This window comes from Vigna umbellata, chromosome 4 (assembly GCF_029865625.1).
Source record: "Vigna umbellata cultivar VRB3 chromosome 4, Vumbellata_1.0, whole genome shotgun sequence".
Taxonomy (NCBI): Eukaryota; Viridiplantae; Streptophyta; class Magnoliopsida; order Fabales; family Fabaceae; genus Vigna; species Vigna umbellata.
Genome location: NC_142168.1, coordinates 53,602,162 through 53,615,767, shown reverse-complemented (window position 1 = coordinate 53,615,767; position 13,606 = coordinate 53,602,162). Strand labels below are relative to the sequence as shown.

At 36.4% G+C, this 13,606-nt stretch overlaps 3 protein-coding genes across 3 annotated transcripts; all 3 read left to right on the top strand.

Annotated features, from left to right (window-relative positions):
- The first annotated feature begins 9,921 nt into the window (after positions 1-9,921).
- LOC148200611 (uncharacterized) lies at positions 9,922-11,084 on the top strand. Its single transcript, XM_088112333.1, has 4 exons — positions 9,922-9,984; positions 10,067-10,749; positions 10,824-10,905; positions 10,980-11,084. The coding sequence occupies exons 1-4, from the start codon at positions 9,922-9,924 to the stop codon at positions 11,082-11,084; spliced, it is 933 nt and encodes a 310-aa protein (XP_087968459.1).
- Positions 11,085-11,150: 66 nt separating this feature from the next.
- Positions 11,151-12,161, top strand: LOC148200610 (uncharacterized). Its single transcript, XM_088112447.1, has 3 exons — positions 11,151-11,827; positions 11,902-11,983; positions 12,057-12,161. Exons 1-3 carry the CDS (start codon positions 11,151-11,153, stop codon positions 12,159-12,161), a joined length of 864 nt encoding a protein of 287 aa, XP_087968573.1.
- Positions 12,162-12,227: 66 nt separating this feature from the next.
- LOC148200609 (uncharacterized) lies at positions 12,228-13,239 on the top strand. The gene is made up of 3 exons (XM_088112446.1): positions 12,228-12,904; positions 12,979-13,060; positions 13,135-13,239. The coding sequence occupies exons 1-3, from the start codon at positions 12,228-12,230 to the stop codon at positions 13,237-13,239; spliced, it is 864 nt and encodes a 287-aa protein (XP_087968572.1).
- Positions 13,240-13,606: the final 367 nt, after the last annotated feature.

The following is a 13,606-nucleotide window of genomic DNA, read 5'->3' as shown; positions in this document are numbered from 1 at the left end:
GAATAAGTTGAGGTTAAGATATTTATGGGGAATGATTTTCCTTGTTCTCCATAAGCTTATGAAATTAGTTTGAACTTCATCATCATTGATCCACCCATCCGGAGTGGCAAAGTGAGCCTTCTGTGATGCTCTCTTGATGCGCTTTAGCTTGGATGTCATGTAAGCAAGTGGAGTAGAGGACGTGATAGAGAGATTAGAGGAGAGGTGAAGGTTGGAGGAGGTTTTGGCGATTTGAAGAAACAAAGAGAGACGAGCAATTTAACAGATTAGGGTTTCTTCCTAATTGATTAAGAGAAGAGGGAAGCCCATTTGAAAGTGAAAAACCCACTCTCTAGCAGATTTAATTAATCATCATTTTAGCGTAATAGACACAATTTCAGTAAACAGAGAGAACAACCTAATCTATTAGACTACTTATATAATCTATTAAAACTCGCAAAAATTGTTATTTTGCATATTTTCACACAACCTCTTGATGTCAAGCAACAAACACACATTACACAAATCAAGATGTTTATGCAGAACACAAATTATGCATGTTTTATCAGTACCACAACCTGTTATCAAGTTTGTTATTTTCAAGGGGTTATGAGCACTTGAAATGTGACACCTAGTTCAACTTTGTGCTTTTCATTGAGAAAATCCATTTCCAAATCATCTTAGTTACCTGTAAAACAATTAAATGGTTTGGTGCAGGTACCCAAATAAATTTGGGGCCTTTGATGTTAGTCTGTTGTGGTGATTCCTTAGGAATTCACTTGAGTTTTCCCTTAGGCACTCTAACATTCTTATAATAGCATGATTTTGATGTATGACCAATATGATTGCAATAAAAACAAGTTGTAGATGAAGGTTTGCTAATATGAGTGAACTTCCTAGCATTCATTTTAATTCTCTTCCCTATATAGCCTATTCCTTGCTTATTATGTATACTCCTTTATGATCCTAACAAGGCTTCAAGATTATAACTACCTAAAGTGAATTTTGATGGTGTGCTTATTAGGTACTTGATTCTCTCTAGCTGTGTTGGACAATTTTCACACTACTGAACACTTATTTTATTTTGTTTTGTGCTTTACCTCGTTGTATTTTTCAAGCTTTCAAGTTCAGATTTTAAGCTTTCATTTTCTTTATGCACATTTTCTATTTTATCTTCTAGGCATCTCTTTTCACTCTTAAACCTATTTACTTAGTACTGCATTTTCATAGCTTCACCATGTAATTCTTGAAAGGCATCAAGTAGTTGATAATACATGTCTTCAATGGATTCATCCTCAAAACTACTAGCACTAGTTTCAGAACATGTTAAACCTACCATCAAATACAGATTGGTTTCCTCTTCAAGACTCTCATCTGAATCACTTGATGGGGAACTTGAAGCACTATCTTCCCGGGCTATGTAAGCTTATTTCTTCTTATGATTTTTGCTGTCATGGTTTCTCTTCTCTTGCAATTTTTGCTTCATTTTTGTCATTGGACAGTTAGACTTGATGTGTCCAATTTTATCATATTGATATCATGTTGGAGCAATAATAGTTTTTCCTTTCCTTTTGTTTGTCCTTGCATTACCTGCAAAACAGAATTAGTTTGCTTTTGAACTTCATGAATTTGGATAACTTTTTTTACCATAAAGTTCATTGCTTCAAGATCTGATTTTTCAGTTTCAGAATCATCTTCTGCATCATATCTCCATGAGCTAGTTTTGGATCCTGTCTTGAGCGCAATTATATGTTTTTTTCTCTTCTTCTTCCTCTTCTTTCAATATCCTAATTCAAGCTCATGTTCTCTCAATTTTCTAAATAGAGTGGCAATATTCATTGTAGTCAAATCTCTTGATTCAGATATTGCATTGACCTTTGGCTGCCAGTTTCTATTCAAACTCGTTAAAATCTTGATATTTATCTCTTCTTTATCAAATGTCTTCCCAAGAGAAAGAAGATACAATGTGAGTGAACCTCTTTTGCACATGATATATTGTCTCACCACTCTTCATCCTAAACATTTCGTATTCTTGGATTAAATAATTCTTCCTTGCTCTCTTCACCTCATCTATGCCTTCATGTGTTACCTCTAACACATCCCACATCTCTTTAGCCTTTGCACACAGGGAGATTCTATAAAACTAATAATGTTTTTAGCTCTAACATCATAATTAGATATTTTATTCTCATCAGCATTCCATTCAGAAAAGTCTGTAATCTTGATTTTTCCATTCTCCACTTTGGTTGGTTCAAAGGGATCATTTATTACGGCAGCCCATACTCCTTTGTCTACCAATTCCAAGAAAATTTTCATTATAATCTTCCAAAAGGCGTAATTCTCACCTGCAAATAGTTGTGGTCTATTTGTAGATGCACCTTCTCCAAAGGTTTGAGATATAAAGGCATTCAAGATCAATTTAACCGATTAACCTATGAATATAATCGCTTAAAATTTTTCATTAAATTTAATATTCCTAGCTCAAGTGCCAATTGTTAAAAAAGATAAGCCTTATATCTCAAACCAAGAGGGGGAGTGACTTGGTTTTAACCCTTTTTGAATTCTTTATGAATTCTTGAAACTTGAAATCAATAATCAAAGGCAAATTAATCAACAAAGATAAAGAAAAGGAGAAAAAGATCAAGACACAACAATCTATACTGGTTCGACTATCACAAGCCTACATCCAGTCCTCCTTCAACAACCTTAGTTGAAGGAACTTCACTATAATGATTAACTATACAAGAATACAATGACAACCTTCAATTGCACTCCTCTCACCACTCAAAATCAAAATAGAAAAAATGGAGATGAACACCCTCAATCTCTTACAAACACAACAGCTATCCCAACTTTCAAACATTACTATCCTCACATTGGTATACAATGCACAAATTGTTGATGAACCTGATCTTTAACACACTCTTCAAGTGATGATTGAATCATAACCAATGTAGTCCAAAGTCTTGAAAGAATCCTTGATGTGTAATCACCAAATGAAGCTTTGAACTTTTGTGATTCTAACACTTTCATATTCTTTATAGAAAGTTGTGTGATCTCACAGAAAAGGGAAAAGCTCCAAGAATCAAGATAGACCGTGGTGATCAAGGATTATGAGATTTGTTGAGGAGATCAATCTGCACATTTGGGTGTTTACTGTGTGATCAGGATTTGCAATCTTGTGAAGATTGGCTTGGTTTCCCTGTTGTGATTACAGGAAGAAGAATGATGGTGTTCTTGACTTTGAGGGTGCCTCAAAGGGGTTAGATAGAAGAAGAGGGTGTTCTTGTTGTTGGTCTTGTTGTTGACTACCTATATTAGATTAGAGGGTTAGAGAGGTGTTTTACTAAACCTGTGATATGCAATGAACTTAATCTGTTATGTAAATAGGTTAATCGATTATATCTGATTCTGTATACATTTTTCATTTTTCAAATGGGTTTCCCTCTACACTTAATCAATTAAGGTGAAACCCTAATCTGTTAAATTATTCATTCCTCTCTTTTATTCTTCAAAACTTTGAAACCATTTTCCAAATCTTCACCTCTTCTGAAATCTCTCCATGAAGCTCTCTGTCTTATCTAATCACCTGGCTTCCTCCTCATAACCAAAGCACATGAAGAGGGTTGCAAGCAGATCTCGTGGTCCCACTCTAGAAGGATAGATAAGTGATTGTGAGGCTCAAACAAATTTGGTAAATCTCTAGAGGACAAGAAAAATAATACCTCATAAATACATTAGCATGAGCTTCTTTAGAAGGGAATGATTCATTTTCCAGGACTGGCTGAAGCATCAAAGGTTGAAAACATTTGTGGAACTTGCTGACATTTGGTACCCTGACCTGGTAAGGGTCATCTACTCCAATCTAAAGATCAGTGAAGGAAGTTTGTGTTCAAGAGTAAATGGGGTAGATATAAAACTGACTGAAGAGGTTTGGTCTTCCATTGTTGGATTTCACCCAGGGGGTGAAAAGGGGGAGCATTACATATTGTTGATAGTTCACATGTTTCTATTAAGGAGGAAAAAATATTACTGTCATGTGAATATCATTGATAGGGGGAGCATCATATTATTTATGTTATCTTATCTTATGCATCTTTATATGTGTGATTATCAGTATCTCAATTACTCTGTATATTTTTTTTTATAATGCCCAAAGGGGGAGAATTTGATGTAATTAAATATTGAGATAATCTGTATGATTTGTGCAACATGGTTGTTTATTAATCATGGTTGTACGTCATCAAAAAAGGGGGAGATTGTTGATATTGTTGATAGGGGAGCACTGGTTTAGCTAAACCCACAATCTCAGTGATATATGTGTTTTTGATGATGACAACACATAATTAATAACACATGATGAGTATTTTGTATTACATGTTCTATGCTTACATGTTATATGCTTTTGTTTATTGTGATAAATATGTATAAGCATATTTGTGAACATGATTGTGTTGTTCATTACATATCACTGTGTTTAATATGTGATTTTATATGTATATGCATGACATAAGTTTTTGGAAATGGAAAACCACGAGCACTTTGGTTGAACTTTAATTGTAGCAAAACAACAGTTTTAAGTCGATTACATTATGGGATGAATCGATTAAAACTCGTGTGTTTGCACAAACTTTTATCAAGTGTGATGTGAGTTATTTTGAAGAGAAAAGTTTTCAAAAATGTGCTAAGCGATTTTTCTTAATCGACTGCATTCAATTTGTATTCAACTAAGTTGGTTGTTATTTTGAAAACTAATTGAATGCTTGACATAATTGTTTTAACAGTCATATTTTTAAATATATTGACCAAGCATTTATTGTAAGTCGATTGTATTAAATGTGCAATCAATTAATGAACTTGACTGATGTTAGTCTATTATAACTGCAAGATGTATTCGACTACATTAGTAGCTAAATGGATTAAAATACGTCTGATGTGTGTATTACTATGAATTGACGTTGATTTGAATTCTGTAAGAACTTTTGTGCATTTGACACTTTCATATCTTTTACAAAAAGCTATGTGATCTTACAAAGAAAGGAAAAGCTCCAAGAACCAAGATTGACTGTGGTGATCAAAGACTTGAGGTTTCTTGAGAAGCAAGGCTTGCTGATTTGAGCGTCTGATCAATCTGCACAACTGGGTGTATTCTGCATGATCAGGATTTGCAATCTTTGAAGATTGGCTTGGATTCCCTGTGGTGTTTGCAGGAAGAAGAACGGTGTTCTTGACTTTGAGGGTGCCTCAAAGGGATAAACAGCTGATAACGGTTGACTATACTGTTATATGTGATGCAAATTTGATTCTAAATCAACCTTTTTTTACTTAGAAGCATACTTAAGGATTTTATCACTAAATTCCCTAGATTTTTTAGGAAATTGGAATGAATTTGAAGAGGATTAAAATATCAAGAAGTTGGAACTCGAAAAGGACAGAAAGAGCACCAGAAGAGAAGGTTGTAGAAGCTCGCAAGACACTTGGGCGCCCTTTTTTGGAGCCCTCAGCGTAGGAGTCTCGCACTCACACCTGAGCGCCCTTTCAGGGATGCTGAGCGCTAGTTCTCGAGAACCGTGCCACGCCTGGGCGCCCTTCTTGGGGTGTTGAGTGCCAGTTCTCTCGCAAGCTCGCTTGGGCGCCCTAAGTAGGGGCACTGAGCGTTAGCGACGTTGGCCCATGATATAATTCGACTGTATATAAGGACTTGGACCTCCTAGAAGGAGTATCTTTTGATAGAAGGGACGCAAATTCAAACTTTTTCAGCTCTCCGAAGACAGAATTGGATGCGGAAGCTCTCCTTTTCGGTTTTTAGGGTTTATCTTTCATTCTCATTCCATTGTTCATCTAGTTTCTCCATGACAAGGGGGAACTAAATTGATTTTTTGTTGGGGAAGATGTAACCTCTAAACTCTCATGTATTTGAATTGATTCCAATTTATTTATGCTTCTTTCATTAATTGTTAAGGTTATTCTCCTTTGCTCTATGCTTGTTATTTTTAACTCAATCATGGCATGATTATTGGTTTTCTTTGATATGCACACATACGGAGAAACCTAGAACTGGGGAATTTCTCCCATGGGAACTATTGCCTAGACATAGGGATAGAACGCTTGGTTGTCTTAAGCTTCCGTTCGTAATGCAAAATTAATTATTAAGGAGACAAGAGATTATAAATTAGTAATTAAGGATAGGTTTTTTCGCCGAGACATCGGGTTCTAAGTACTTTAGAAAGTGACATTAACAATTAAGAAAGAAGAAGAATTCATATATACATGAAAGTGATTAGGTGAAATCTAAACCCCAACAACATCTTCATCTCATAATACCAACATCATCATTCACTTTTGCGTTTCTCTTCAATTGATCAAAATTGCATTCATATTTACTTTTCTTGCTTTTACATCTAAAACCCTAAATTGTTCTATAAAGTTTTAATTAGTTAAGTGATTACATGACTGTTTAGTGTCGTGAGTCTCTTGGGAAACGATATTTGGTCTTACCATTTATTATTACTTGATACGATTCGGTACACTTGCCGAGGTCTTAACAACAGCAGAAGAGGGTGTTCTTGCTTCTAGTCGATTTTGTTTGTTGCCTATATTTAGATTAGAGGGTTAGAGAGGTGTTTTACACTTTTGACGTGAGGTCTCTATAAAAACCTTATTGTAAAAACCTTGATCTTTATAGTGCATTTGCTTCCTGTGGTTGGAAGGACATTAGATGAGGCAGGTTGGCCGAACTAGTATAAAAATCAGCGTTTGAATTTTCTGATCCCTACACTCTTTTATTAAGTCGGTTATGCTGTTAGTATATTCGATTAAGTTTACTGTTGCATTGCATATCTTTTAACTTGCGATTCAAGAAAAGTGTAAAAGCATCTTATTTTGTGAAATAGTTTTTCAAAGCTTATATTTTTACACTTCACCAATTAACCCCCTTCTTGGTGTGAGAAACTAAGCCATTATATTTTAACAATCATCAACCACCTAAAAAATTACAAAAATTTTCATTCTATAAAACCATTCATTTCAATAACACGTTTGATGAAATAGTTTATAACACAGAAAACCTAAATAACAAAGTACACACTACAACCGTCTCCATAGCACATTTGATGAAATTGTCACCCACATTTGTATTCATCCAATGCAACAGTTGTGGAAATTTCGCTATGCAAGTGTGTGAACTCATGAAATGATCACCAAACCACACTTGAAATATGTCAAAACCAAAATCCAAGTCACAAACCAAATACTGATAAACTAAAGTACCCCAACTATAATTACCCAAATGCCCCAAGTCATCAACAATGGTAAAAAGAATGGGAAATACTTTTCCGCTACGATTAAGCAATAAAACTTCATATATTCCTAATAAGATGTACAAGCTACAGAAATGTGATAAAGAAAAATTTTCATGTTCTTGCAATAAAAATTTATATATTAAATTCACATCAACTTTTCTAGTACCAAAGTATTTGCTAAAATAACTAAATCCTACAAACTCATTTAAATCAATTTTTTCTCCAAGCAAACTCAACCCTAATCCTAAGCACACATCAATTTCCTTGAATTCTACAATTTTCTATCTAAAAGAAAACCCACCACTTGAGTCAACCCATCTAACACATAACTCATTCAACACATTTCTACCAATCTTAACATTGTCATGCAACTCTAAAAATCAACCAAATGGTGTCTTTTCAATAAAGCTCCTCTACTCCAGAGTCAATCTTACATTCAAAGCAGCAACTAACTTGGTTTTGAAACAATGTTGCACATACAACTGCATCAAAAATAAACTTATCACGTCAAAACAAAGAAAAAATAAAACAATCATAGAGGAAAAAGGAAAGTGGCCACGGGAAATGCGAAAGGGGAAATAGGAAAGGGGATAGCGGAGATACCTTGCTCCATTATTGAAGGCACCGGATGTTTCCATTTTGCAACCTTTAACCCAACAAACAGAAACAAGGAGACGTCTCTTTGCTTGAACGAGGAATCGGAAAAACACACCACCAAAACGAACGAGAGCAACGTCTTCACATTGATGATGTTGGATGAAACGACAAAGGGTGGTCGGATGTTTAATCGTTGAAGAAGATGATGGTCTTGAGAGAAAGGAGAGACAAGGGAGAGAAACAAAATGAAAAGGGAAGAGAGAGAAGCAAAATGAAAATGGAAGAGAGAGAATGTAAATTCAAAATAGTAGAGAGAGAACGGAAATCAAAAACCAAATGTGTTGCCTTTCCATCTCAACATTTTAAATTAAAAATAAATTCAAACGGTCTAATAGAATGATGACACATAACTGTTGTCAAAAGGTTGTTATAAGAAGGCTATTAACATATCAAAATTCCATTAAATAAAGTCTAAGAGTCTTTTGCACAAGTGATTTTGATAGTTCTTATAAGGAAAATGTTATTTGGACAACGAAATTTTGACACCGATTTCACAACGCCACGTGTCAGCTCTTCATTGGCTAAATAATTTGAAAATAAAACAGAGAAAGGGTTACGGGGCGAGGGGTATTTTGGGATTTCCAGGTTAAAATTTTAAGAATTGGGTTTGGCGGTTTAGGGTGGGAAAGACGTTCGTTCAACCCTTCCATCTTGTGTCTCGCTCTCTCGCTCTGTCGTTCGTCTTCGAAACTTCCATCTTCGCTGTCGTTCTCTCCTCCTTCTTCAATACGTGCGTTCAAACCTTCGATATTTTCTGTGGCTGTGTGTTCCATCTTTACCCTAGTACGGACGTTGAACCCTTCGACCTTTTGTGTGGGTCTGTCGTCCACACAGAAACCCTTCCATCTTGTGTGTCACTCTGTCCTCCATCTTGAAACGTACTGGTGTTGTGTTTTGGCATTCGGAAAGCGGGTGTGGTTGTTTTGTTCTGCATTTCGCGTCTGGTTGAGGAGGTCGTGGAGCAGTGGTATCCGTTTTTATTGGTGTAAGTAAAAATGGGCGAGCCCTGACATTGTGTTTTACATTGTGTTTTTGGTGTTTCATTAAGTTGAATGATATAACTGAGTGTGGAATGTTATCTTGTTAGGGCCGTTTCAATGGAAGGGAAAAAAGCAAGTGTAAGAAAAATTTAAATCTTGTGTTTATATATTATTTAATTATCGTATGAATTGTAGTTAGTAATAAATTTTTATCATATTTTTTGTAGTGGCGACTTCTTATCTCGATGGATTCATCGATCATTATTCAAATGAATCGTTTACTACGACAATGTCATGTGGATCGGATTAGGATGACTCCATTTATGTGGTGTTTGAATATTCAAAGCCCTGTGGAGGTGAATTTGAAATTATTGAAGGTTATGGTTTGCAGGTGGGTTGGGCATGATAACAGTTTTAGAGTAAGTCAAAAGTTGGTGCCCTTTAGAGTTATTGATGTGTTCATGAGCATAGGTTTAGAAATAGGTGGTTTAGAGATTCCCTTTGATGAAGTAGTTGGTGGATTGGTTGGTGAAATGTTCAAATCAAAAAGCATCAGTTTGAATGACTTGACGGACATGTTTAATGTCATTGTTCATGATAAAAACATTGATGTTGATGTAGTGTGTAGGTTATATATATTAGTTTGTTTGGTTGTTTTCTATTTCCCTAGGAAATCAAGGCGTGTTTGTAACATGCCTTTTGCAGTGTTAGATGACTTAGACAGTTTGTGTCTATATGATTGATGCACCGGAGTACATAAACATATTGTAGAGAATTTAAATAAATGTAAGAAGAAAATTATGGGAGCAGGTATCCCCCAATCACTCACTCTTAGTGGCAATGTGGCAGTGTTGCAGGTAATATGATTTGTAGTTCACTATTTTGATGTACTGCAGAACATTGTGAATTAGGTTTAATGAAATGATTTTATGATATTGTAGGCTTGGGCGGTTGAAATACTTTCTTTCCATGGTCATCCTTCGCACAGGTTTTTCCCGCGCATAATGCGATGGTTCCCGTATAAATCAAGGACCGAAAAAATTGAACATATTTTTATGACCGGAGATGTAAGTGTTTTGTTTTTCGTTATTTTGTATGTTAAAATGGATTATGTATTTTGTCTGAATTTGTTGTGCGATATTGGTGCAGTTAAATATGGAGTGGTATCTACGAAAGGAAGATCGTCATAGGCCGGAAATCCGTGCAGCTTTCAACATGGATGACGGAGGGATGAGTGAAGGATCCTTGGGTGAAGGATCCAAGGTTGAGAAAGATGATGATGATGACGAAAGCTCTGATGACGGGACATGGGAAGCAGGTGTCGAGGAGAGATTGAGGAAAAACAATGAAGATATCAGAGCATTGAATGCCAAGATTGGAGTTCTTACTAGGGAGTTATTTGAAATTTGTCAAACTCCAATCTTTCATGAAGCAGATGCATGTGGCACTGATGAAGAGGTTGGTGGTGGAGTTGATGAAGCACCTGGAGTTGGAGGTGAGGAGAAGCCTGAAGTTGGGGGAGACGAAGAGGCTGAAGTTCGTCCTGATTGTGGATTTGAAGAAGAAGGTGATGGTAATGCAGTTCATGACCCCCTAGGTGCATATACTGAAGTAAGAGGGGAGGATAAAACTGCACATGAAGAGGAGATAGTTTCAAGAACTGTTGATAACATTCATTTTATTGAAATAGATGATGATGGTGATGAAGAAGAACGGGAGGTCGTGCCATTGGTTATACCCCCATTGCGCAGTTTTGTTGGTGATCCAAGCACCACTGTTGATGTAGACCAATTGTACACAGCAGTCAGCGTCAGAGAGATGACTGTATATAGGTATATGGTATGAATTGTAGTTGTGGTTGACGAATCTCTATTGTTTGTGATTGACTAATATTTGGTATGTTTAGGGTTGTAAGCGAGATAATTGGGCAAACCTTGAGCACGACTTCATTTTACACTTTGGCCCCGATAAAATACGTTGATAACATGGTTAGTATTGTCACATTTGGTTGTGTTTCATGTTTTAGTTTATGTTAGTCATGTGAAAATTTTTTATTGTGTAGGTGGTGTTATTTGCTTGTACGATCTTTATGTACTTTGAGAAAAGGTTGTGTGGTGTTGTTAAGAGGATTCATTTTAGTCCGTTATACTCGGTAAATAAAATTTGATATTGTATGTTAAAATGGATTATGTATTTTGTCTGAATTTGTTGTGTGATATTGGTGCAGTTAAATATGGAGTGGTATCTACAAAAGGAAGATCGTCATAGGCCGGAAATCCGTGCAGCTTTCAACATGGATGACGGAGGGATGAGTGAAGGATCCTTGGGTGAAGGATCCAAGGTTGAGAAAGATGATGATGATGACGAAAGCTCTGATGACGGGACATGGGAAGCAGGTGCCGAGGAGAGATTGAGGAAAAACAATGAAGATATCAGAGCATTGAATGCCAAGATTGGAGTTCTTACTAGGGAGTTATTTGAAATTTGTCAAACTCCAATCTTTCATGAAGCAGATGCATGTGGCACTGATGAAGAGGTTGGTGGTGGAGTTGATGAAGCACCTGGAGTTGGAGGTGAGGAGAAGCCTGAAGTTGGGGGAGACGAAGAGGCTGAAGTTCGTCCTGATTGTGGATTTGAAGAAGAAGGTGATGGTAATGCAGTTCATGACCCCCTAGGTGCATATACTGAAGTAAGAGGGGAGGATAAAACTGCACATGAAGAGGAGATAGTTTCAAGAACTGTTGATAACATTCATTTTATTGAAATAGATGATGATGGTGATGAAGAAGAACGGGAGGTCGTGCCATTGGTTATACCCCCATTGCGCAGTTTTGTTGGTGATCCAAGCACCACTGTTGATGTAGACCAATTGTACACAGCAGTCAGCGTCAGAGAGATGACTGTATATAGGTATATGGTATGAATTGTAGTTGTGGTTGACGAATCTCTATTGTTTTTGATTGACTAATATTTGATATGTTTAGGGTTGTAAGCGAGATAATTGGGCAAACCTTGAGCACGACTTCATTTTACACTTTGGCCCCGATAAAATACGTTGATAACATGGTTAGTATTGTCACATTTGGTTGTGTTTCATGTTTTAGTTTATGTTAGTCATGTGAAAATTTTTATTGTGTAGGTGGTGTTATTTGCTTGTACGATCTTTATGTACTTTGAGAAAAGGTTGTGTGGTGTTGTTAAGAGGATTCATTTTAGTCCGTTATACTCGGTAAATAAAATTTGATATTGTATGTTAAAATGGATTATGTATTTTGTCTGAATTTGTTGTGTGATATTGGTGCAGTTAAATATGGAATGGTATCTACAAAAGGAAGATCGTCATAGGCCGGAAATCCGTGCAGCTTTCAACATGGATGACGGAGGGATGAGTGAAGGATCCTTGGGTGAAGGATCCAAGGTTGAGAAAGATGATGATGATGACGAAAGCTCTGATGACGGGACATGGGAAGCAGGTGCCGAGGAGAGATTGAGGAAAAACAATGAAGATATCAGAGCATTGAATGCCAAGATTGGAGTTCTTACTAGGGAGTTATTTGAAATTTGTCAAACTCCAATCTTTCATGAAGCAGATGCATGTGGCACTGATGAAGAGGTTGGTGGTGGAGTTGATGAAGCACCTGGAGTTGGAGGTGAGGAGAAGCCTGAAGTTGGGGGAGACGAAGAGGCTGAAGTTCGTCCTGATTGTGGATTTGAAGAAGAAGGTGATGGTAATGCAGTTCATGACCCCCTAGGTGCATATACTGAAGTAAGAGGGGAGGATAAAACTGCACATGAAGAGGAGATAGTTTCAAGAACTGTTGATAACATTCATTTTATTGAAATAGATGATGATGGTGATGAAGAAGAACGGGAGGTCGTGCCATTGGTTATACCCCCATTGCGCAGTTTTGTTGGTGATCCAAGCACCACTGTTGATGTAGACCAATTGTACACAGCAGTCAGCGTCAGAGAGATGACTGTATATAGGTATATGGTATGAATTGTAGTTGTGGTTGACGAATCTCTATTGTTTGTGATTGACTAATATTTGATATGTTTAGGGTTGTAAGCGAGATAATTGGGCAAACCTTGAGCACGACTTCATTTTACACTTTGGCCCCGATAAAATACGTTGATAACATGGTTAGTATTGTCATATTTGGTTGTGTTTCATGTTTTAGTTTATGTTAGTCATGTGAAAATTTTTTATTGTGTAGGTGGTGTTATTTGCTTGTACGATCTTTATGTACTTTGAGAAAAGGTTGTGTGGTGTTGTTAAGAGGATTCATTTTAGTTCGTTATACTCGGTAAATAAAATTTGATATTGTATGATATTTATGATTGAAGTTTTTTTGATTGATTTTTTATTGATGATTTTGAAATTGTCCACAGCACCATATTCTTACAGATTATAGGAAACGTCCACAGAATCGCCATGTTTGGACGCTTCATAACTATAACAGTTATTTGCGTTCCGATCATTTTGGACTTGGAGACTTTGCCACAACGGACTTTGTGAGTAACCTTTAATTTGCAAATTTTGTCGACTTTTGGTTGTAAATGTGTTACTGAAATTGTTTATATTGTTTGTAGTTGTTTCTGCCATTTGTCCACGATGATCATTGGTGGTGTTATTCAGTGAAATTGAGGTCATTGGAGATTTTTGTGATTGACTCATTGGGTAAGGGG